The following is a 26,620-nucleotide window of genomic DNA, read 5'->3' as shown; positions in this document are numbered from 1 at the left end:
CACGGTTAAGTGTTGGGATTTGAACTCAGCCAGTCTTGACACTCAGTGCAGGCTCTTTACCACTGTCTCCCAAATATTTTTCATTTTACCATTCACATTTTTATATATAAACATGACTTACATAATCAGAAAAAAGGGTAGGGGGGACAGAGATCATCAGAGATCATGCCTACTCATTGTACTTGACTTGTTTGGGGGCATCTGTTCTGCCATCTGCCCTGGTCCACCTCTCTACTCAGGGGCAGGCCTAGGGGCCGTAAACTGCACCAATGGCCCCGGCTACAGCTGACTGATGGACAGGAAGGCATCTGGTTTATGGGTAGCTCACCACCGCCAAGCTGACAATCTCATGCCTGGGCTAGTGGACCATTTCACACCTCTCAAGAATTCTGGAACTGGGAAACTAAGTGGGCCAGGAGTGCTATTGAAGCAGGACCATTAATGAGGGGTGCCAGAGCTGCAGCAGAAGCCTGTGAGGAAGCAGAAAGAGGGGCCTGCCAGTAGGAAAGGTGCGTGAGCAACCAAGAGAGGCCATGGAAACTGGAGAAAGGATCAGAGAAGGGCAAGGGCTTAAAGAGCCCACCAGACCTTCTGCTTTTTCCTGAGTTTCCATTTATCTTACACGCCAACATTTTGAAAAATTTCAAATGCAAAGATGAACATATAGAGCAACAAATGCCCATACATTCTTCACAATTCATTAATCAGTTCTTAGATTCTGCCACACAAACCTTGTCTTTTCACAATCTATTTACTAATTCACTTTCTAAGCCTTTTCAAAACCAGCTGTGACATAATGCTTCACCCCTTCACCCTTCAGTAATTTCTTCTAAGAATAAGGACTTCCTCCTACATAACAACACTACTATCATTCTAAATAACATGTAATAGTATTTAATACACAATCCAATTTTAATTTCTCTGTCCTCTACCATTGTTTTTATAGTTTTCAATCATACACTGTTATTTAGTCGTCTACATCTCTTTGGTCTACTCTACTAGAACAGTCCCCCATCTTGTCTTTTATCTTTTGTGACCTTGACTTTTTAATTTTTATTGGAATAGACCTTGACATTTTTGAAGGGTACATACAGGGGTTTTACATAACATTCCACAATTTGAATTCTTCTGATTTTCCCATGATTAGATTCAGGTAAAATGTTTCTGGTAAAATTTCTTATACCTTCACAGTGATGCCAGTCTGTCTCACTGTTTAGCATGTAAAAGTGATTTGGCAACCAAATTTCATTGTTGTAAAGGTCCCTTTTCTCCTTTGCAATTAAGTAATCTGTGGAGTGATACCTGGGCAGTGTGAAAATATACTGATTCTCCACAATCCTTTTACTTGATGGCTTTCTGCATCCGCTGATGATCCTTGCCTGAATTAATTATGACACTGGTTGCTTAAAATGTGATTTTCTCAGTCTACATCTGTAACTTGCTGTTTTACTGTAAAAAGAGCTTTCCTTTTTTCACTCCACCATTCCAACAATCTAGATACCTTCTTAATACCTGTTTTGTAACTTAATGAGCCATGTTCCTGCAAGCCAAGGAGGGAATGCTGGGATTAATTAATTAATTAATTAATTCCAGATGCTGGGAATTAACCACTTAAGGTGAGGGTGGAATTGACAAGGGGAGAGAAGTGGAGCAGGAGTGTCAGCAGAGGGCGCTACTCCCCCGAGGCACATTCAGGGAGGAGTCCCCACACGTGGCAGGACTCTTCCCTTGTCCAGGCATCCATTATACAACTGCCCTGACTACAAAACGACAGAGGGAATCTAATCTGCCCTAGTTAGAAAATAGTTCCTGTTACGGACTAAATGTTTTTGTCCCCTCCACAAAATTCATATGCTGAAGTTCTGTCCCCCAAAGTGACTTTGGAAATGGACCTCTGAGAGCTCTTTAGGTTAGATGAGGCTCTGCAGGTGGGGGCCCATGATGGGATATATGCTCTAATAAGAAGACATACCACAAAGAGCTTGCTCAGTCTCCTTCCATCATGCAAGGACAAGGGGAGACGGTGCCTGTCTGCAAGCCAGGAAGAAAAATCTCACCAGAAACCTACACTGCTGGGCCTTGATTTGGGACTTCTAGCCTCCAGGACTGTGAGAAAAATCAATTTCTGTTGTTGAAACCCTTCAGTCCATATTTGTTAGTTGAGTAGTTTATCTCTTAAGGAGCTGACCCCTCTAAAATACATCTCCCTCTGTAACAGATTCATTTATTCAACAGTTACTGAGCACCCACAGGGTGTCACCACTACTGCTCTACGTTTTGAGGACCTCCCTTCAGGAATATGTCATGCTTCTGGGACACACAAGTAATACATAAATAAATATATCACTTAATGTCAAGGACTGCTAAGTGCTCCGAAGGAACATAAAGCAGAGTAAAGGGACAGGAGGAAAGATCTAAGTACAGTGAGCCACAAACACCTAGGAGACTATTCCTGGCAAAGGAAAAAGCAAGCACAACATGAGCAGGACATGTTTGGCATGTCAGAAGAGGAGTACAAACTGTAAACAGCACAAGTGTCTAGGTGTGGGTCTGTCACTGACAGATGAAATATGACACAAACGGAAATGGAGTAAAATCTGAAACTTTGCGCAGACACAGAGATTCAAGACATCAATGAAAGTTACACTGGTGCCAAAGCCACCGGAAATGGGGCTCCTGCAGACATAAAACGCCACTTCAAAGAGTGAATACTTGGATATCATTTAGTGAGCTCTTAAATCTTTTTATTAAAAACTCTCCTCTGAGAGCTGCTTCCCTTGACCCCTCCATTTCACCCTCCCTGGACGTTTTATCAGCCACTCTTTTCTAACATACCCGTGAGAATGGAGATCACCAACCTTTACCTTAATTACCTACTAGCAACAATAGCGTAATGAGAAAAGACACGGAAGAGATGACTGCGGCAGGAGGACAGGGGTGCTGGACAGCACAACACGGGCTCTGCAACTGGATGGCCAGACCGGGAGCTGCTCTTACACTTACCGTCCGTGGGCCCTTCCAAAGTCAAGAAACCGCTCTCTCAGCAGCATCCCTCACCTGTATAGGCTGACAGTAACACCTAAACTCACAACTCACTGCAACAATTAAATGAAGTAACATCTGGCACACAGTAAATACTCAATTATTATCATTGATTATTTTGAGTCTCACTTGAGATTTCACAAATTCTTGTTTTTTTACTCCCTACTTCCTCTATTCATTTTTTTACCCCAAACAAGTCAAGTGTCCAAGCCTGACCTCAACCTATTTGAATAGCAAGATTATTCTTCAGCTTTATTGGGTTTTGTTAACATCTTTAAGGAATTACACAAAAACTATCTACTCAATAATTCCTTTATTCTCTATCTAGATCTGTCTCATATTTCATCATTCTAACCAAGAGAACCTGGAGATTTCTATTCAAATCCAAGAAACTTTATAGTACGCAGGCCCACCTATCTGTTTAAAAGGACCAAGAAATAAGCAAAAAGAAAAAGATTTCTAAACTTCAGAGATAATAAAGGACCACATAGATGTTAAAAGGCATATTATATTAGGTCTAAACCCAAAACCTAGAGAGGGTAGGGCACTCTCTCCCCAGTAAGGAGGAAAGAGATCCGTGTGGAGAGAACAGATGGGAAGCTCCAGGGAGGAGGAAATGGACCCATACAGTGTCTGGCCCACCTTTCTTCTCTGCGCCCTCGGAACCGCGGGTCCTCAGGGTCCCGGGGGAAGCGGTCGTCTCCAGGTCTGCGGCCTTCCCATGCCCCTGGGGGGCCCCGGGCTGCACCCCGGGCATCCCCCTCACTGAACTCCCTGTGGTCAGGGGGGAACGGAGGCCCAGGGCCCCCACGCCTCCACTTCTCTTCTTGTGGTAAAGGGCCTCCTCGCCCCTCAAATTCACGTAACCGGTGGCCAAAGCGCTTGTCGGGGTGGAAGTCGTCTGGTCTGCTGAAGTCATCAGGGAATTCGGGGTGAGGGCCGCGCCTATCAGGGGGACCCCTGCAGTCCTGGCTGCCCCGGAAAGGCCCCCTCTCGGGACCGTGCTCGGGGCCGCTGCTCTGCTCGTGCCGCCTCTCTGACATTGGGCCCATGTGATGGTTTGGAGGGCCGCGCGAATCACCTAAAGGAAACAAAACTGATGTTTACCTTGTCTTCCAGGAATCCTGTCAACATAGGTCTGATTTTCAGCATCTTAAAATTTCAGAATGCAGTCTTTTATTGAGTGTTTTCTTTCCCTCCTTGGTTCCCAGTGTACTTATGAGACAAATGTCTCTAAGGCATCATATAATGACAAGAACAAGGGTTTGGGTGTCCAGATTTCAACTTTACCACTTCACTGGCTAAGCAACTTAACAGCTGCAGTAAAAGCTCATTTAGAACACAAGAACATCACAGGTATAAGGATAAGCCTCCCTGCCCCCATTCCTTCAGAGTGTTTTTGAGCCCACTGCTCCACACCCAGGGAATTCATGCTGAAGGTCGGCCAGGAAGCCAAGTACAAGGAATTCACCTCTGCATTTGTAAAAGCCTGCAAAGCTCACCACAGGGCCACTGGGCCTACATTGCCCTGAGGTCTTTCCTTTAACTACTAGTTCATGTAACTTGATTTGTTAACTGATGCTTTGATTCTTAACAAAATCCTCTGTAACATACGTGGAAGCATGGGCCTCTAATAACTGCTTGGTGACCAAACAGCCCTGCTGTACTTCAGTTTCAAGGTTTATATAAACACTTTTTCTGCCCCTTTCTATGACATTCTTCATCTATAGTATCATCACCATTCTTCACAGACAGTGTTTGGAAATTAAAGATTTTTTATTAAAAATATTTTAATATATGCAGTATAGTTACTGAACAAAAATGGAAAGAGACCAATTACACTTAGTTCATCTCCTAACTGTAAAGGGGTTTGTTTTCCTGGCTACTGAGTGATGACTGAAGCCACTGTAAATGTACACCTCCTTTCTGTCAACCTATAATTTAAATCAAATTTTTTTAAGGTAGATAGCAAAAGGAACACTCCTGCTTCTAACTTCTAAAAATGTAATCCCTGCACTTTCCCAGCTCATGACTTTTACTGTTTTTTCCCAGCAGTAAAGACAACCTCCTTTCCTTACGTCACAGTCAGTCATAATCCTTACCCTCCCAACACCTTCCTCTTTCATTTTTACTCATTTCTCTTAGCCATTTCAATTCCTCTTCATCATTCAACATGGGTAAAAAACCTGGAAATCTCAGTATAAAAACACACCATGAGAAGTGTTTTTCTTCTAAAAACACCATTAGACAATTCTCTTCTCTTTAGCTTTTTCCATCCTCTCTGCCTTCTTTCCTTCCATTAAACCAGTCCTCTCGTGCTGAGGAAAAGTGTCTTCTAAGCTGCCTTTTTGTTCAAATACCCCAAGGCTCATTTCCTCCTGGTAAACAGCCCCTCACTTCCCAGTGTGATCCTGCAGCTAATGGCTCCTTCTCTGACTTCATGTACTTCAGAGTGGTATGACCTCAGACACTGCAGACCTTTGACCTGAGGAAGCTGAACACATTCCATTTGGACTTACCCATGAATAACAATCCTCCCATTACCTCTACGTGCTTAAAAGTACCCTGGCTCCTCCAAGGAAAGAAACCCACCACTACAAATTAGAAGGGATGTGGCCGCCGGTGACAGGGCGGCGGTGCTGGTTAATCCAGTAGGGGATGGCAGGGCCACTTTCTCGGCTCCCCTTTCTCCCTTTGGTCCCTGGGAGGAGAAAGAGAGGAGGAAGAGGGAGAGGGGCGGGGGTTGGGGGGGGGGGTAGTGAAGAGAAAAGGGGAAGAGCAAGGAGGAAAGGGAAGTAGGTGGAAACAGACACAAGGTAGGGGAGAGGGAGAGGGGCAGGCTCTCAGTTTGCTGATGGCTGTACCTTGTGGGTAACAGACTTCTTTTCTCAGGGTCCCCAAATCCAGAGATTGGCTCTTGATGCTTTCTTTTCCCCTGGTGGTCACCACTTCCACATGGTAAGACTAAAAGAAACATTCTCCTGATTCTTTTACCTCTCCCTTCCTATTTCTAACAACTTGCAAAAATTCACACCTAAGCTTTAAATTCCCAAAGTCCCACGGCTGAATATGCTGACAAGGACTTTGCCTAATCTGATCAAATGGGGACAGAACCCTCACATGTACTACAAGGTGCTGTGGGCTTAGCCAGTTACAACTTAAAAGGAGTCTAGTTCTCGGTAGTGATGTCTCCACAATATTCATGATTCTCTGATGTGTTCCTCCCGTGAAAAGGTGCGTTGAACTGCAACTCCATCCACCCACATCCCGCCCAGCCCCACCCTCTAACTGCCTCCAGCAGCTGCCCCTCCCCACAGCACTCCTGCTCCGGCTCTTCCCACACTCCTGTGAGAGCTGAACACCTCACAAAACAAGACGGTGGCTCCTGCGTGTGCCCTCTTTTGATACTTAGGGTTGATTCTTAACTTCCACAGAGCCTACACTGACAATTCTCAACTCTGTGCTTTTCAAAGTATCAACAACCTGAGGTACAACGCATTGGAACACAGCTTTCTTCTTTTCAAAGGGTACAGAACAATGCAACCAGGAAACAATATCTGACACAATTTGAGGGGAAGGAGGGGGTAATATTAGAAACACTGCTAAAACATCTGAATTCTTTATCCTATCAAAAATTCAAACTGAAACAGTTCAGTTTCCGGCATGGTAAAAACATACACTTGCATCGGATTAACACAGGAACCACTCCCATTCCCAGGAGGACAAGGCTGGCTTGCAGCACAGGCCCTCCCTGCTCCTGGTGGCTGTCCATGAGGTTTCATCACCCGCCTCTGGTAGTGGAGTCGTGCCCTCTGGGCAGCATTCAGGCTAACCAAAGCAAATCTATGAAGACAACATAAGGCAAAGCTATGACCTGAATTGACTATGCTCTTATTTTTCCTAGAGGTTCAAATGATCACATTCTATCAATTACTTACCAGTAAAACTATTCAAAGATTTACCTAAACGAGGTAGAATATAATCTCTTATTCAGCAGATATTTACCTTTGTTAGGGCCAGGTCCTTGTCCAGGGTTAAGAGGGGGGATGCGACCTTGTCCTCCCTGCTGCCCTAGTCCTGGTATCAGGGGTGGGGGGCCTGCATTCTGTCCTTCCTGAAAAGATGTTTTTAAAGCGGGGGTGTGAAATCAAAGGCTTATGCTTCATGAACAGCAATTTTATCATAATGTGACAAGATAAAAACACTAGGTTGCCGCAAATCTTCCAGCAGTACATAAACAGCTAGCAGAATTGTCCTTATATCAGGGGAAAGAAGATACTTCTCTGACCATAATAAAAGGAAACACATATTTTAAACCTGCTGATAGGTTTATTTAAAGCTAGATCTTTACTTGTAATGCCAAGCCAAAACCTCAATGGAAAGTGGGAAGTCATAACATAAAAACAACACTCTGCACAGAGATGGAATTTCTGGCAAAAGTAAAGACCTGGAGACCTTCCAGGACAGGTAAACTCTGCTCTTGCATCCATGATCCCTTTCTAGCTACAGAAAATAATTCATCCTCTCAAAACGTTATGACCAGGTTTAAAAGATCGGGAGCAGGACAGTAGGAAAGGGGTCCCTGATGAGCAAGGCATTCACTCACTGCTTTCTCCTTTCACTCCCTTCTTTCTACTGTCTAACTCCCCTGAGCCCAGCACCCACTGCTCACTCCCAGCTCTGATCCCCAGGATTGTGGGTTCCTGGATTCTCACAGCTTCTGTCTGACATGTACTTGCTGCTCTGATCCTCATAACCTCCTTGCTCTGCAGCCCCAGAGCTCAACCCTAGCTTACCCCTAGTCCTAATATTCTGTATTTTTACCTAGCCATTTCTAAATTCTGATTCCCCACACTGTCCAGCGATCTTGAATCTGGACTCTTGACAAACAAATAATCAAATATACATCTAGTCATTCCTTCATATAAAAAATGCATTAGTGACTGAACCTACCATCGACAGCAAAACTGCTTTCACATTCCAAACTAGCTACAAGAGCAGCCTTGACAGGACTCATTTATAGTTCTGCAGTTATAAACTGCCACCATGAACTCAATACCAGTAATGTCCACACTTCTTTGTTTCCTGTACCTTTTACTGGAGGGCAGCTCTTTTCAACATCTTTCACGTGATTACCTCAACACTTGAAAGCAATTCCATTAAATTTAACCAATTAGAACGATTGATTTAAATAACTGACCTGGTCAAGGTGAAGAAAGTCAGATATCAGCATAAGAAATATAAGCAAAGCTTTTCATCAGACAACTTCTGAGACATGAAATGCCCTCTAATGTATTAATCCTCCATTTTCACTCCAGTATTTCTACAGGTAAATTAAATTTTAGAGCCATTTTGCTTTTCATGTATAAAATCTTCTACTATATGATACAATAAAAACATTAAATTGTCCCCACAGACCTGTCCTCTGGAATCTGCATGTTTATATAACTTCAGTTGCAAAGTGATAGCTAAAGTTCATCGTATTTTTAGCCTACAAAATGAAAACTGTTCATTCACTAACATAAGGTTAGGTAGGTAAATATTATAAATATTTATAATATAAATATAAAAACTCCGGGAGTTGGTGATGGACAGGGAGGCCTGGTGTGCTGCAGTCCATGGGGTCGTAAAGAGTCGGACACGACTGAACTGAATATAAAAAACACACACAAATATACACTGTATTAATAAAATATAAAATATTTTTAAGTTTTAGGACAGTTCTGGATGGTAAACTTAGATTTATTAAACATCCTAAGTTCTGAAATGTGCCCAATAAATTCTGGAAATAGATTCAAATGCCATCTAATTCTTCATTGCTATGCCATTTTTAACTTCTGGAAGATGTGCTGAAAAGGAACATAATCTAGTTATTTTAATTCAGTGAATCCACTGGTCACCTTCACATCACAGACACTCAGAGGTGGTGTACATTCTACACACAGCATCCACAGCAGGCCCTCTTCCACGGGAATCAAGTGCTTTTCAAAAGGTGTAGACCCAGGGAATCAACAGTGGCTCATTCACTCACTTTGGTCCATGACTGACTTCAAGGACACAAACCAAGCTGTTCATACCCAAATAATTCTTTCAGACTATAAAATTCAGTAAAACATAAAAACCTACAGAGCCAAACAGTGTTCAGTCCACTCATGCCCATGCATTCTTCTGTAATTCGGCCTAAGAAAACTGAACTTCCACTACCTCTCAAGCACAGCTCAGCAAATGGGTTTAAAAAAACTTGGCTGACAATAACACAATTCTCTAAAGAGGGCCAAGAAAATTTCTGCAAAAATACTTCCTCTTGAAAATATTCTTATATGTGAACTAAAAACAACTTGAATAGAGTTTCATCCAAAGGGTCACCATTTGAAAATGTGCAATTCTGAACTCATATCTCTAAAAGTATTCAATGAAATGAAAATAGTGAGAACATAGTCTATAGTATATTCAAGAGTTAAACATCATAGACTGTCTTAAAAGTAGAGCCGGCAGGCAGATCAGCAAGTGGCTCAGTTGTCCGGAAGCCCATGAAACAGCAGCCTAAGAAGAGCCCAGAAAAGGGAGTAGGATAGACTTGGAGCCACCCATGCTCCCTCCTCAGCACCACAGCTCTTTTAGAGCCCTGGGACAAATATGAACTGGATTCAATCGGGAGTTCATCTTTTCTGGAAGAGGCTGAGAGTAAAGATTCTGTTGCAATACATTTAATGATCTACTCAATTACTCTTATTTCTTTCTTCAGCCATGATGCTATTCTCAAGCCACTTGAGGTGTCTATACCAGCTGTTCCTTCCTTTCACAGCATTTGGAAGTGCCGCCTCAGTGCAGAGTGTATTTTCCCAAAGTGTAATGCCTACAAGTTGGAAATAAGTAATACCTGGTTGAAGGGGGCCCGGGGCCCATCACCTAGCAGAGCTGTTTTCTGCTGCTGGAATGGTATTGGCCCTTGAGATGGATGTGGCCCTCTTGCCGGGTTCTGCTGTCCCTGAGGTCCAGGGGGCCCTTGCATGCCACCCTGGGGTGGAGGTCCCAAAGAGCCCTGGGGCGGCCCCTGCTGACCTTGTGAGCCTGGAGGCCCCCTCAATTCCTGGGGAGGGCCCAGCATCGATCCTTGGGGTGGAGGGCCCTGCATGCCTCGCATCTCCTGAGGACCTCGCATTTCCTGAGGGCCATGTCCCAGCAGTCCACTTGGAGGATGAGGTCCTCTCATCTCTTGAGGCGGGTGACCCAGCATCATCCCTTGGGGAGCAGGACCCTGGTTCTCTCGGGGGCCTGGAGGACCCTGCATTCCTCTTGGATTCAATCCCATCAGAGGTCCCTGAGACACAGGACCTTGGATCCCTTGAGACCCTGGCCCGCCTTGTATCCCGTGAGGATGGGGAGGTCCTTGCATTCCTCTGGGACCAGGTGGTCCCTGCATACCTTGAGTACCAGGAGGTCCCTGAGGGCCCAAGTGACCCTGGGGACCAGGTGGGCCTTGGGGGCCTATGTGACCTTGTGGGCCAGGTGGGCCCTGAGGACCCATATGACCCTGAGGACCAGCATTACCCTGGGGTCCAGGTGGTCCTTGAGGTCCCAGAGGGCCATGAGGTCCAGGATGCCTTTGTATTCCCTGGGGCCCATGCATGTCCTGAGGCCTCGGCAAGCCCTGGGGCGGTCCCTGGGGCCCTTGTGGTCCCATGAATCCTTGCGGCCCCCCACCTCCCTGATGCAGTGGAGGGCCTTGTGGTCCCATTTGTCCTTGTGGTCCAGGGGGTCTAAACTGTCCCTGTGGACCTGGCGGCCCCATTTGAGCCATGTTCATTGACAGCTGCTGAGACGGATGAGGCTGTTGAAAACCTTGAGGAATCTGAGACATTGGACCTTGTGCTGGAAAGGGCTGGGGTCCCAGGAGAGGGGTGCCAGATGAAGGAGGAGGCTGAATCTGCTCAGCCTGTTTCTGTGCAAGTCTTTCAATTTTAAGTTGCTAGAAAGAAAGAGAGAAAAGGCATGCTAATAAATATGACATTATTACTATCACTTATTTTGTTTGGGGAATCTCAAAACAAACATAAGACATTATTGATTGACTTCTTAATGCCTCAACAATAACTAGAATCCATATGATATTCAGATGTTCTGAAGGTACTCAGGCTTCCAGACTCTAAAATGCTTCTTTCCAGGTGCTGGGAAACAGCAGCCAGGACTACTTATATCCATCTTGATCAGGGAAAGCCCCACAATTTACTAGTGCTTTATCATTCTAAGTAGCTGCCAAGGTAGGAAAAATAAGAACAAACCACCTGCTCTAAAGCTAACAGAAAATTCTTTTTATCTATGGATAAATATGTGAATCTGAATTAAAACTGTTGGTTTTACCTTGTCTATTAAAAACGTATGTTCAACTGAGGTCTACTCATTGCTTGACTGGTCTGGTTTTAAAAGTCTTAGAAACAGGATTCTGCTAGAAACTAGCTTCCTAATGTAGCAATAAGAAATGATACTGCTCATCTGACCCATGTGAGAGTTCCTTTCCTTCTCCTCAAGAGCATATCAATAAAAAAACATTAACCACTACTTTCTTAGATCATCTTGAATTCCCTCAAAAGTGTCACACACCTCCAGAAGTTGTGGGTTAGTATACTGTAATGTGGCCATCTCTTGTTCGATTTCTGCTTGTGTTTTTTTCTTCTCTTCCAATTTAATGTCTTCTTTTCTGTCATTCAATACCTCATTTGGGGCAGGAATTGGAACTTTATTTTGCATCCATGCCTTGGGAATGAAGAGAACATTAAAGTATACCCTAAGTGTGTAAATTATAATGACAGAATGAGAAAACCATTCTATAATATCACCGGCTCATTCCAACCTGGTGAATACAAGTTGGTGCAGCTGGTAAATTATCTTTATTTCTAACTCTAATCCTCTAATTCTTAGTGACACAGGAATAGAGTTAGGCAAAGCACATTACTAGGTAGAAATCGCCAAGTTGAAAAAGCTGCAAGATTTCACATGCTATTAAGATGCAAAGCCTGCCTGCCTCTTCAAAAGGGCATGTGCACTTCTGCACATTGTGTGAGGGAACAAACAGGAAGACAGAAAAAATATGTTGAAGAAGGTCAACACACTCTTCCACTCCAAGTCTCTTTTCTTCTTCCAGTAGCTTGGATAATAACAAGGAGGTGAGAATAAAAGAATATCCAGAGAAGATTCATGACAAACTCAGCACTAATTGCAAAGCAGCAGATGGAAACTATGTCTAATAATGCCTGAAATAAGTGAAGAAAGCTCCAAAAAGTCTATAGTACAGACAGACATACCTTCAACAGATGAGATAATAAAAGAGAAACCTATTCCTCCACCTCAGTGAGACTCACCAGAGTTTCCCAATGCATGGAGGAGGGCACGGGGGAGGGGATGAGGGTGTACTTCGAGTTACTCACCTGCTGGAACTGAGCAGGGATAGGTTTTGCATAAGGAACTTTCTTCTGAGGTACTTTTTTCTGATCCTTTTGCATCACCTCCTCCATTCCCCAATCTAAACCTGGAATTGTCATTTCAATTTCATTTGATTCATCTTTTCCTGTAACCAAGAAGAGAAGTAGTTAGCCAAGGAAATGAAAGAAAGTGGCCACTTCACCAGTGAATGTATTTTTGAAAGAACAAATTCTAAATATTATACAGCTTATATCACTTTTATCAATGTTTCTCAACAGACATCATTCTGACATTTTCAAAATAACTTAATATCACAATTATAGGAAATAGGTAAAATTACAGAAAAAGTTAAATTTATAGGTACAACTTCTCTTACCCATCTGTTCTTGTTCCATAGCTAATTTTAGTTGTTCTGGTATTCCCATCCCTGGAATTACTGCCAGACTATTAGGTTCAAGGTCATCTATAAATAGGAACATAGCCATTGTCAATAGAGATTTCATAAATGTAGTGGGCTAATAAAGTTAACTTTATAAAAATTATTGTTAGAGATTCATAAATCAATAAACTATAAAACTAAAATTCATTTTATACTCTTCTCAATACTTAACACTTTTATTACAGAATATCATATTTCAAAGAATAAACATGCAAGAACCTCACCATATTCCACTCCATCTTCAGACATTCCAGGTAACAGGTTGAGGTTGTATCGATCTCGCATTTTATCACCTGGTCGGTTTCGGGTCCAAAATTTGCTGTCAAAATAAAAGTATTTGGAGGGAGGAGGAAAGAAGCAGAGTTTCAGTGTATCTCTGAGCACTTAACAGTACTAAGCAGTCCTCTGGCAAAAACAACAGAGTTTTAAAATGCCTTATTCTAAAAATTTTTAATGTAGAAAGATATTTTTTTAAATTAGAAGGCAAAACAAAATTCATATAACAAAGTCATAGTCAATACTCAATCTCCTTGTAATATATGTATTTATAAACCACTGTGAACATATCCTTAAAAATAAATTAGAAAATAAATACATTCATCCATCAATAAACTAAATACACATTTATCTCCAGCTGCTCCATAAACACAGCAATTCCTTGTCATTTCTGACATAAAGCTTACCTAGTATGGTCATTTGAGCCTGAGCAGAGAATATGTCCAAGGGGATGCCAAGCCAGACTCCAGATCATTCCTTCATGGGCCATCTCCATTCCACCCACTTCTTTCTCTACTCTGTAATGGCACCATAGAAAGCAGTCTTTTTCACAAAAGTTATTTAACTTCTCCTCTGCCAAAGAAGGTATTTTCTTTTAGTCTAACACAAAGCTACCAAACTTGGTAACTTTGAATCTGGTCAATTCCATATGTTTCAGAGGTACTGAGTTGTGATCAGTAACATTTTTCCAAAGAGCACCTCAGAGGGGAAATGCTTTAGAAATTACCTTACCACAAGAAACAAGGAAGGTGGTCTTACTCTCCCTTTATGACTTCCATAGCCAAAGAGAGAGGTGCTATGTTTTCTATTACAAACTGGGTTTACAGATACAGGATATATGAACACTCAGAAACACTATCATTTTTTTCACTTTCGGGTGTGGTCTTCATAAAATTTACAACTTCTTTACGTAGTAAGTGCCACATACCCAACATGCCAAAATAACAAAGAGCCATCAGACCCTCCACTGGCAAAAAGTCCTTCATGAACAGGATGCCAGGCCACAGCTGTAAACAAAAACATAGATAAAGACAAAATTATTAGGCTGTCAGAATTTTACAGTAATAGAATGAGAAGTATATCATAGCCACTGACCTGTAGCTTCTTTCTTATGACCTCGGAAGACTTGAAGCTCTTCTTTCAGATTTCTGATGTCGAAAAGTTTACAAAGGTGGTCACGTGATGCTGTGAGTAGCCAGTTGCCATTGAGATTTAATTTCACTTCCATTACTGTGTTTTTATGGGCATGACTAGAAACAAAGTACCAAGAAAATAATCCTTGGTCAGAATTCAAAACAAGTGTAAATCAATGGTCATTTTCTTGAAAAGCACATGGTAGTCAAGATGGCAAGAAGTTTGGCCTAGAAGTAATAAAGCATGTAACATTACAGGACTACAGTTAAAATACACATGAAAGAAATAGGTCAAAGACAGAAATAACGTCCATTATCTAAGCACAGTTTTTACTGACCAATTTAAAACAGCACCAGAACTTCAACTGCATAGAAAAGTTTATCTGTGAAGCAAGGAAAGCACTTGAACACATAAATTTATATTCAATAAAGCTCATTAAATTTTAGAAATTCAATAAGCTGCTCTTATTAAGTCAAACATTAAAAAAGAACTTGAGATAGTTTGAGGGTTAATCTGAACTAACGACTCTGAACTGCTGAGGCCAGGACAATACGCGTCTCCCAGGAGCACCAGTCACAAGGTGCTCTGTTTGCGTGTGGCCACTGGAGCTATGCAACAAGGCAGCCTTGCCGCCAACCAGCTCACTCTGGACATGGCTCAGTTCTCATCAGAGGAACTAGGAAACAGTTGCTTAGTCGGAAAAAAGAAAAATCAACAACATATTAAATGAACTGTGAATGTTCACAGATGAGTCAAAGAGAAAATTTTATGATGTGGCTGCATTGTAACTAAACACCTCAGCCAAAAAAATGAGAACTGATTTTAAAATGGAAGAAAAACCTCTCTCTGAAGAGATGTAGTGAGGAGAAAGGTGGGCTGTCTAACACATGGCACACATATCAACTCCAAACAGTGCCAAATGTATCAATATTACGAGTAATCTAGAGTAGTAGTAATAACCACCTCCTTCCTACCCCTCACCCCCACAATACCCAAATTAAATTTACATGTATGTGGGAGAACAAACATCAAGCCTGACTTTATGAGGAATTTAGAGAAATCACATTTAATAAATAAAAGGCCTATAGATAAGAGTCCATCTATTGTCTACACTACTTTTTCAGGAATACATGAGAGGAAAGAAGGCTAATAGTTAACAATTCAGTCAGCTTTGCTCCCCTTTTTTTAAGGATCAAGGTGGGGTTCCTATCACTTACAGTGTTGCAAGACTCTGCCCAGTCTTGGGATCCCAGAACTTGATTGGCTGTTGACTATCTTTACTTCCTGAAACAACTAACCCTTTTGTTGGATGCCAGTCTACACACTTCACATCAGCACCGTGCCCTGTCGGAAACAAGTTAAGATAAAAACCTAATCAGCATAGATATTTAAAACAGGACTCCATTCTAATTTAAGCCAAAGTACAGAGATCTATTAAATGTTTTGATCCTAGTGCTCAGTCTTCTTAAACTTTAAAATGCAACCTCCCCTTCTATGCCACAATGCACAGGAACCATTTCTCTTCTGGAACTATTCTCACTTACTTGCTGGTAGGCCAGTCAAGACTTTTTGGAAGCTTTACCTCTTAGGCCCCTGTATATAAAGCTTTTCAAACTTTTCATGATCTTCTATGTATTATCCTAATTATTAGAAACAACTCTTGTTCACTTTAGGAACTTTGCAGTAGTTCCTACAGATCAAAAGTTATAAATCCAGACATCATCACTTTCTAGATGTGACGATAGGAAAAGCATTCCATCTTTCTGATCCCATTTCCTGAAATAGAGAATGAGAAAAATAATCCCTGCTTCACTCACACTTATGTCAGATGAGATGATAATAAAAGCTAGACAATCAAGTGCTCACTATATGATAGGCAGTGTATGAAGCACTTACAAGCATCACCTCTTTAAATCCTCATAAAATCCTAAGGAAAGCTGTTCTCCTCAACAAGAACAGGAGCTGGAACCTGAACCCAGTCTCCTGGATTAGAGATAGTAGTTCTCTTAACCACTGTGGTTACTTCACAAGCATAATAGACTAAGCTTACTAAAAATCACTAAAGCAAAAATCAGAATTTACAAAACTGAAAAAAAAATGAGCATGATTTTCGAAAACTTGGTTGCTATACAAAAAGGGCCTCAAGAGTATTTTATACAGCAAATGCACTAAGAAGCAAGTGGAGAGAGGTAAACAGCATTTGAAATAGCTCCTTCTCTAACCTGGATCAAATCCGGCTTCTGTGAAGTGGGAAGGAGAAAGGATATAGAAGAACAGAAAAATTAGGAAAGAAGGAAGGAAGAAGTGGTTCTAGAGGCACTGGAGAGTGAATATGCACCATGCTGCTGCTGCTGCTGCTAAGTCACTTCAGTCGTGTCCGACTCTGTGCGACACCATAGACGGCAGCCCACCAGGCTCCGCCGTCCCTGGGATTCTCCTGGCAAGAACACTGGAGTGGGTTGCCATTTCCTTCTCCAATGCATGAAAGTGAAAAGTGAAAGTGAAGTCGCTCAGTTGTGTCCGACTCTTAGAGACCCCATGGACTGCAGCCTACCAGGCTCCTCTGTCCATGGGATTTTCCAGGCAAGAGTACTGGAGTGGGGTGCCATTGCCTTCTCCGGAATATGCACCATGCAGAAAGGGAATTCGCACCTCAAATAGGTAAGGACTTAACTAGGGATGGTCTCTAGTTAGTTATCTCCAGATGGATATCAACTATCTGGAGAGCAGTTTGGCAATGTGTATGAAAAAGCATGAAAAAAGTGTATGTCCTACAACCCAATAACTCCATGTCTCAGAAATGATCATAAGGATATAATGTGTCCATAAAATTTGATTTGTAAGGATATTTACTGATACAGTTTATTTTTAAATGCTTTTGAGTAGGAAATAAACTACAAATTAAATTTCAGTATGGCATATGTGCTCAATGGAATATGATACACCTATTATAAATGATTTTATAGATAACAGCATGATTTAAATGATCATGATACTAAGTTTATTAAAAACAAAACAAAACTGTGTATAGCATTCCTGATGCCATCACTGTAGAAGGCAAACAAATTAATAACATGAGGGACTGTGTGTGCACAGCTACATAGAGAAAAAAGGCAAGAAGCCTAGATACCAAGCCGTTACAATATTACACTGAATACTAATTTCAAGGTAATTATTTCTCTGTCTTCTGCTTTTATATTTCCTACAATAAATATATATTATTTTGTAACCAACAAAGGGAAAGGGGAAAGAAGTTTTCTTGTTACCTTCAGTTTTTTTATTAAGAACTGAGGATGGAAAAATTGGATAGAAATATAAATCAAGCTTCCAGCCCCTCGTTTGCCTTAAGAACTTTAAATGTCATTAACAATTTTATCCTTAAAAGATATGGCCAGAGAATTTTAAAACTTTATGGGCCACTATCACCTAAAATTAAATACTGTATAGATATGTATTTTTACCAAATTTGAGTAGAAAGCACATGAAAAAGCATTTTTTAAAATGTGATGCACTATGCAAAAACAGTTCATATTCTCAGCAGTCACCTCTACCTCACTTTCTCTGAGACACTTTTACTACATAAAGAAAGTATATCTGTTTAAAAACGTATATGCAAAAACAAACCAAAAAAATAACCCTATCAACCCATAAGAAAGGAACAACAAAGTATATTTTAGTTGCTTTACTTTTGTTTTTGGAAGTTTTCTAAAATATTTAAATAGAATTCAAACAAGTGGGAAATCTCATTCATCCCTTTTTGTTAAATGAACTTACCCATATTCATATATATATCACTAATATAAGTCAAATTGATCTGGACTGATTCTTGAATATTATTTTATTGGTCACTGTCCTTAATAATAAAAATAATACCACTAGCAAACACATATTCTCCTTATGTGTGGTACTATTCTAAGCAATGGCACCCCACTCCAGTACTCTTGCCTGGAAAATCCCATGGACGGAAGAGCCTGGTAGGATACATACAGTCCGTGGGGTCGCTAAGAGTCGGACATGACTGAGCGACTTCACTTTCACTTTTCCCTTTCATGCACTGGAGGAGGAAATGGCAACCCACTCCTGTGTTCTTGCCTGGAGAATCTCAGGGATGGCGGAGACTGGTGGGCTGCTGTCTATGGGGTCGCACAGAGTCGGACACGACTGAAGCGACTTAGCAGCAGCAGCAGCAGCATTCTAAGCAAAGTATGTATACTGAGCTATAATTTTACATCTGATTAAAAAGCACAGATAGGCTAACTAACTTGCCCAGAATTATACACTTAATACTTGAATGCAGCAAGCTGGCCCCCAAGCCACTGCTCTTGTCTCCTATTCCATATTGTCTTATCACATGTGAAAGGTCAGTTTGAGAGTTACAGAGGAAAACAAAAATATGTACCTTCCTACTGAATATTTGCTTTTCTATGCATAAAGACTCACCGAAGGATGGCATATTTCAGACAGGGTACTGAAATACAAGGGGGGGCAACGCAAATCTTTACATTATTTTCTCTTTGAAAAATGTACATAATTATCTACTTAAAAAAAGAAATACAAATAATCTAAGAAAATATGTACAAAAAGTATGTGTAGCTTGCTAACACTTGTGGCTTAAATAGAGAGAGATACACACACAGAGGACACATATACATTTGCTCAAAAATGCATAAAATGTGTCTGAAAGAACATGCAAAAATCTGATAATATTAACTGCCACAAAGAATGAGAACTGGGTACTGAGAGAACAAGGGTAAGGACAATTCACTGTATATTATTTGGTAATTTTAAAATACTGAAAACAAATGATCTCCAGAGAAAAAAATTCAATTAAAAAATTTAATTTACTTAATGGATTGATTACCTTTATGAAATCTTTACAAGTAGCGTAAGTCATTTTCATAATTTTTCATGAAAAAGAAGAAAATAAATAGATTGAGCTGGCATAGAAGGAAACTAATATGCAACTGATTCCTTCTCCAGGAAAAAAAGTTACTGAATTCCCAACGAAGAGACAAAAACTACTTCAAATGATGAAATTCTACCCTCTCCTGTCAATATGACACATTTAGATCCAGAAGAATCAAACAAGTAGAAATTTATCCTAAGAAAATAATTTTAAAGGATTTTTTAAAGCTTATTTTCAAAACATGGTATTTGAAGCCTTGTTCATAATAGTAAAAAAGTATAAAATAGTTTAGAAGTGGAATGACTAAATCAACTGTGCCAAAGTCCCAAAATAGAAGAAACATACAACTACTGCAATGAAGCTTCTGGGAACAAAGAAAAATGCTCATGAAATAAAGTGGACTTTTAAAAAGCAAACAGTACATGCACAAACTGTGTGTATGCTGTGAGGATGATTATAAAAATGCACATAAACAATCATTATAAAACTGTACATACAGATAAGCAGGAAAGGAAAATTATATTGGAAAATGTGAGAATAAAGGTAAGATTTTTCTATCCACATTTCCTAAAATATTGTGGTTTTAGTCATAAATAATATGGGTAGATTCTGTATGTATGAACTTTCTGATGTGCTTTTAAAATGACAAAAAGGGACTTCCCTGGTGGTCCAGTGGCTAAGGCTCCATGCTCCCAAATGCAGGGGGCCCGAGGTTCGATCCCTGGACAGGGAAATAGATCCCACATGCTGCAACTAAGACCCTGCCCAGTCAAATAAATAAATAAACATAAATATTAAAAAAAAATAAAAAATAAAAAAATAAAATAAAATGAGAAAAAAATGCAAGCTACTTTCTAGGTAATATCTTATCCATCAAATTGGCAAAAATTAATTTTGGTGACACAGTGTTAATATAGTTGTTTAGTCAATAAGTTGTGTTCGATTCTTTTGCAATCCCATGGACTAGCTCTCCAGGTTCCTCTGTCCATGGCACTTCCCGGGTAAGAATACTGGAATGAGTTGCCATTTCCTTCTCCAAGGGATCTTCCTGACCCAGGGATCGAACCCATGTCTCCTGCATTGGCAGGTGGATTCTGTTAATGAGTTATAGACACTTTATACACAACTAGTTGAAAAGGAAATTAGCACAACTTTCCGGGGGCTTTTGGCCCAATCGATGTTACATGCTTGCAGCCTTTAATTCTGTAGCCCTCAGGTAGGATCTACCATATGTTTGCAGCTGTAAAGAGTACACTGAGGTTTATGTTTAAAGGTACTTACTGGACCTTATTTGAATTATAAAACTGGAAACAAGCTATATCAATGAGGGGCTATTTAGAAAAATTTAGGTACATCAATATAATTGAATACAATACAACTATTGAGGTTGGAACTGAAAGAGGAAATGTTTTGGAGTGACAGACTTTATATCTTGATTATGGTGGTGGTTACAAAAATGAAGCAATGGGAAGGAACTTTTTGGAAGGACAAAAATGTTATATATCTTGATTACTGTGCATGTATTTGTTAAAATTCATAGAACTGTACACCTAAACAGGGTAACTGTTACCATATGTAATTTATATCTCAATAAACCTGATTTCTAAAATCTTAAGCAGAAAAGCAAGGTGTAATTTAGCTCCATTCATAAAGAAGAAAACATAAGCTGTTAATAGTTTAGGGAGAAGAAATGGTATGGGTTTAAGAAGCAATTTACTCTTCTATACTGATTGAAATTTCCAACATGTGCTTTTATTACTTTACATAACGGCAACTGCCTCTGGTTTCCTTCTATTCAAAACTCAAGGGACTCACTGACACCATTTAGCACCTGTGTTTGCCAGTAAACAGTTAACCAGTGCCTGGGGTCCCAGGGTGATACACTTCAGAGCCTCGGTGGGAATGCAAGTTTTCATTGAAAGCTTTTGGACTTGGTATGACTGAATTAAGTTCAAAGATATTAAAGGTATTGTAACCTGGCATGCCATATATAAAAACTTAACCTTATATAAATTATTATCTCATGGAAAAATGACTTGAGTCCCAAACACACGGCTTATCAATTTCAACCATTATCCCTACAGAACGCCTTTACAATAATTTTTATCATTTCAAAGATCCAGAATTTCAGGACAGAATCATTCAAAGTGTTTTGTTATCCGCAAACATGGAAATTTCAAGAATGCAGTATTTTTAATGCTAAAGCAATTAATACATCCACATAACAATTTTTTACTGGCCTTGTGACCTAGATATTTTAGTAGTAAAAATATCTTGCTAATGGCTCAAGATTTTAGGACTAAAAACTTCTTGACAATGAAAGACCAAGTATTTTTTAAAGTGACATTTAAATGTTTCAGGTTTAAGCTCATAAAAAATACAAAGATAAAACTCTCACCAACACCAAACCTGCTCCAGATACTATAAAGGAACAATGTGTAGACCTGTAGGGGACTGACAGGAGTCTACAGGTAGACTGTGGTAAACACATACAATCATCATTAGGGTGGCAGAGCTTTAAGAAGCCAGTGATGCTGGCACATGGTTGCCAAATAAAACTCTAGGATCCCTGAGAAAGGTAACAAGTATCTCCGTTGTAGTAGCAGTAGTAGAGTTGTTAGTCGCTCAGCCGCACCCAACTCTTTGAGACCACACAGACTGTAGCCCGCCAGGCTTCTCTGCTCAGTTCTCCAGGCCAGAGTACCGGAGTGGGTAGCCATTCCCTTCTCCAGGGGATCTTCCAGATCCAGGGATTGAACTCAGGTCTCCCGCATTATAGGCAGATTCTTTACTCTCTGAGACACCAAGGAAGCCCAGCTTGGCTGGAGGCTGTGCTTGAAGAAAGATTTCAATATTGATACTTGGAGGTACAACTGCCAAATTTTAATATATCCCAGTTGCAACTCATCAAATGAAAAATAAGACTGTCATGATAAATCTACATGTGAGACTCCCTTTGAATGCTTATAAATACTTAAGAATTTAACCTGCACTGTTCAACATAGTAGCTATTAGCCACATATGGCTATTTAAATGTTTTAATTTAGATTAAAAATTAGGTCCCTCAGTCACACTACCAACATTTCAAGTGCTCAACAGCCCCATGTGACTAATGACTAGCATATTGGAAGCATAAATATAGAATATTTCCATCACCACAAGAAGTCCTATTGGACACTCATTTAGACTGTAATCAGTCATTTTAAAAAAACTTTCTCCTTAAATCTCTATAGTCACATAATTTTTATTTACTATCTCAGTTACAAAATGAACAGCAACAACAAAAAATTATCTTCAATCAATACTTGAGCTAGTGAAGACCTGCAAAGTTATAAAGTCTTGTAAAAGTTTTACAAGAGAAAACTGAGGCCTATTTGGGTTAGTCCACTGACCACTGGTAGCCAGGACTGCCTCCTTCCCATTTCCAATCTTCCCTTCACCTCACTAAATATAAAACATCCAAATAAAGGGGCAAAGAGTTTCTTTTGTTTATCAAATTTTGTGTGCACAAATGTAACTGAGGAGAGTACAGAAGGCAAACTTCTAAATACCTTTCCATCTTGAAAATATGGAAAGAATTTAGGGGTGAAACCTAAACACATAAATAAGAATTACTTAAGAAGTAATCACATTGACCTTGAAGAGCAAGATCCTGTTAAAAGTGGCAACCATGACCCAACTCCACCCAAAGAAATTCCAAATTAATCTAATCATACTGGGTTACTCTCAGAACTTAAGTTTTGAGGGCAATGAGTTCTGCATCATTTCTTTGGTAGCTAAACATTCCTTCAGGATCCTCGCTAAATGAATAGTGACAGAATTAGCCTCTCTGGGAGACAGGTGGCATTTGCTTTGTGGATTAACCAGTGTCTGACATCCAGAATTGTTAAGCTTATTACTTCATAATACTTGTTTGCAGAAAGCAACCATTAATTGTACATTAGAATTTTTACTGAATGGGGAAATTAACAATAATTTTACTTATTCTACCTGATTATTCTTTCACACATTCATCTATCTTTCATTTGTTCACTAATTCAAAATAAAGGTGCTCAACAGGACTTATTGGGCTCCTATTACGGGTGCTCAATCTCTAAAGTAGGTGATCAGCAAACCAAATAGAACTGAACTCTGGGGAAGTATCTGTGGAACCACAAAGTCCAGGGACAAAAACTTTCAAGAAAGTTAATGCTTTAAAAAGTTTTTTGAATATAGAAGGAAATTAAGCCAGCAAAAACTAATACAGGTTTTTTAGAGATAGCTGTCCACAAAACAAACAAAAAACCTTTTAAAATAAATGTTACATAACTATCTTGAAATAAGGTGCAGAATGCAGAAAAAAATTTTTCCTAATGATAAAATGTTTAATGTTATTGTTTTTAAAGGCTATCCTAGAAATATAATGCAGAGACTCCTTAATAAATCCTAAAATTTTAGGAATAACAGGATAGATGTCCTTAGCTATTTGGTGAATAGCTCTAGGCTTATTTTTGTAGAAACTGGAGCCTTCCTGTTTATTAATAATTTCCTATCCCAGAATCATAAAGTATAGTGCAGTGAAGGCTAGAAGCCAACAAAGGAACAAGGTCTGTTTTTGGATCTTCCCTTACAGGTGGGTTCCCCGGCCTCTGTGAAACTGGATGTGAACTTCGTGCCCCCGTGCATTTTTCAAGAACCTCATCTCTCCTCCACAGCCTCACCAGACCCTAAGGGACCCATTAGCCCACATGGGTAAACAGCCCTGCCTTAAGACAGTGCATATGTCCCAAGGCTTGGTGAACAGTCTGAAAAGCAAGATACAGAATTTTATTTGAAGGTCAGAAATAGTGTCCATTTTCCCATTTTATTTTTCCTGGATCAAATCATTATATGAACAAATCTTAGGAAGTTTTCTTTCATACATAGCTTACAAAAAGCACCATGATTTTCTAATACAAGAAGGAAAAAAAGCAAACAAAATTCAAGTACCACTTTGTACAACATTAACAGTTGAAGAACTGCTATTCAAGAAAGTCTGTCAAACATTAACAATAAACTCAAGCTACTTTCAGCCACAAGAACAGAAAATATAACAGATGAGTTTAAGGCAAAGGGAATGTGTAGCCATGGTCCATAGCCAGACATTTCAACAGATCAGCAGAATTAAGAATTTTAAAAATTAAGGAACATTAAGTTACTTGTACACTGGTCAATGAATATGCAATTTATTAGCACTTTTACCTTCCTTTTTTGTAGAATGATTTTAAACTTAATCCAACACTGAACATCAATTGGGAGTAATTACTATCTTTGTCATTTAAATCCAGAAAGGTACGTTAGTAAAAAAAAACTATAGAATTAAATGGAAAATAAATTTTGGAAAGAGTACACCTCTAGGCAGTGCTTACACGAAGCATTTTCTAAGCAACAACAGTGCACAGAATCATGGGTGAAGGGTTTCTCTGGTCAAATAGGTAGGCAATGCTGAATTTTAAAAGTTGACAAGTTTCTTTCCATGTCTGAGGGCCTTATAGGCTTTCAATATATACTACACATCTGTAGGTGAGAATTTGACCATGAGTCTTTCTTCCTCAGAATACTTCCAAGTCCCTCAAAAGACCAATCTGCAAAATTCTGAAATGCTAGCTGAAATGATGAATGTAAATTCAGGTCAGCAGACAGTTTTGGAGCAGGAGAGGAACAAGTAAAAGACCCTTTAACCATATCTGTAGTACTTCTTTTTAAAATTCATAAATATGGAAGCCAAAAGGTAAGGGTTTGACAGAGCTGAGTGGTAACACAAAAGTGTTTATCAGGTTATAAAAGACTGTGAAAGATATAGTGTCAGAAGAGCATCCAGTATACAAACAGAAAAACTCATGGAACAGGAAGTAGATACATCATAAATTTGCCAACTTTCTACTTAACTTACATATTTAATTTGCATATGCAAGGAAAATGGTTTCTGTACGTTTGTACCATGTGTTTACATAGTACTGACAAAAGTTGACCTAGAAGAAATTGTCAAGTACATTAAAAATTGAAATCAAACATATATAAAGTTAAGGCCATGTAACTACTTCTGGCAAAATGAAAAAAAAAAAAACAGAATATATGAGTAAGAGAATAATTTGAGTCCAATTAAAAATTTAAAGTATTCAAAAAATACAAGGCTATTTTGGAGACTATTTATCAAAGAACACTAAAGGGAAGGAATGCAACAACCAAATATTCTTTCAGCCTCATTGCTGATATACTCCACCATTGATGAATGTTAACAATAAATATTACAAAGCACTTCAGCCATTTATTTGTCTAAGATGGGAGATAACTGGTGCCTCACACAATGCAAAAACCAGCAGCAAAGTCCTTTACAAGAAAGAGTACACTGGTGTGTGCGTGTGTCTGTGTGTAATTAGCTAGTCAAAGGTTCTCTAGTAAACATTTCTATGCACATACATAATTCAACAGTAATATACAGATGGTACAATATTCTTTTAAAGGGTCAAGAAAAAAGCATACAGTCATTGCTTGAAAAATTAGAAAGAAAATGTAAAGAAAGAAAAAAAAAAACTTTAAAAGAATCAATAAGACTACCAGAAAGAGCAGTCCTATGCAACATTAATAAAAGTTATTAGTGCCAGAAGATACCTTGGCCAAGAATGAAGAGAACTCCTAATTGAAGCTCCTAATAAAGAAGAAAAAACAAAACCATTTACAATGATACTTTTGGGTACTTCAAAGGTAAGCTTTCCTTCTGAAAACAGGTAAAAGTGTGATTCACCCAGCTGGACATAGTAAAGAGACCATTTTTTTTAAGTTGAAAGTTTAGATAGATAAAAGCAACACATAATCCAGGTCAAAGTACAATTTATTAACCCCAGGGCAATCATAGCCATGCACAGTATCAACTGTACTCTGAATCTCTTGAGTTTTGCCAGAATCTTTTTGGGAATATTTGCACACTTTTGGTAAATGTGGTTCCCTATATAATTCTTCCCATCTACTACTACTCATACCCTGGAAGAAAGGAAGGTAACAATGGCAAAGTTAAAGAAATTTATCTGTATCATAACAAAAAGGTTATGTGAACCCCTAAATACTTCTGGGGTAAGTGTATATCACATGATTCCCTGCCAGCTGTGTAATTTCTAACTATAACTAAGAATTTTTTCTAGAAAAGAATATTCAGATACAGCCGTACACTCCAATTGGATCTTGATCATTATTTTCATTTCTATTTCAAAGCAGAAATAAGATAATGGAGAAAACCTCAACTGGAAGCTTGGTCATGTTACCTAGTTTCCATCATATTGAAAACATATTCCAATAAAATAAATATCCATTAGTTCACGGTGATATAAATAAGAGGAGGAAAGCAGCTGAATCGCTCATACATGAAAATTCCAAACAACTTAGGTTTA

The 26,620-nt window shown here is 39.5% G+C and overlaps 1 protein-coding gene across 10 annotated transcripts in view; it reads right to left on the bottom strand.

The window, feature by feature from the left end:
- The window catches only part of WDR33 (WD repeat domain 33), a 117,222-nt gene that overhangs the window by 4,208 nt on the left and 86,394 nt on the right, over positions 1 to 26,620 (bottom strand). For 6 of the 10 annotated variants that reach the window (XM_081581113.1, XM_081581111.1, XM_081581110.1 and 3 more), the window contains 11 exons: positions 15,529 to 15,655; positions 14,273 to 14,427; positions 14,106 to 14,184; positions 13,585 to 13,695; positions 13,126 to 13,220; positions 12,839 to 12,925; positions 12,468 to 12,607; positions 11,644 to 11,796; positions 9,923 to 11,011; positions 7,048 to 7,156; positions 3,685 to 4,123 (listed from right to left, as the gene is read on the bottom strand). In XM_081581113.1, coding sequence (XP_081437239.1) covers positions 3,685 to 4,123; positions 7,048 to 7,156; positions 9,923 to 11,011; positions 11,644 to 11,796; positions 12,468 to 12,607; positions 12,839 to 12,925; positions 13,126 to 13,220; positions 13,585 to 13,695; positions 14,106 to 14,184; positions 14,273 to 14,427; positions 15,529 to 15,655 — 2,584 coding nt within the window. Of the gene's footprint in view, positions 1 to 3,684; positions 4,124 to 7,047; positions 7,157 to 9,922; positions 11,012 to 11,643; positions 11,797 to 12,467; positions 12,608 to 12,838; positions 12,926 to 13,125; positions 13,221 to 13,584; positions 13,696 to 14,105; positions 14,185 to 14,272; positions 14,428 to 15,528; positions 15,656 to 24,021; positions 25,885 to 26,620 lie in introns of those variants that run through there. The other 4 variants (XR_014079826.1, XR_014079825.1, XM_081581120.1 and 1 more) reach the window with 2 other exon arrangements.

Source organism: Giraffa tippelskirchi, chromosome 3 (assembly GCF_054371585.1).
Source record: "Giraffa tippelskirchi isolate mGirTip1 chromosome 3, T2T-mGirTip1v1.2.pri, whole genome shotgun sequence".
NCBI lineage: Eukaryota > Metazoa > Chordata > Mammalia > Artiodactyla > Giraffidae > Giraffa > Giraffa tippelskirchi.
The sequence above is the reverse complement of the archived record's forward strand: the minus strand, read 5'-3'. Positions and strand labels throughout refer to the sequence as shown.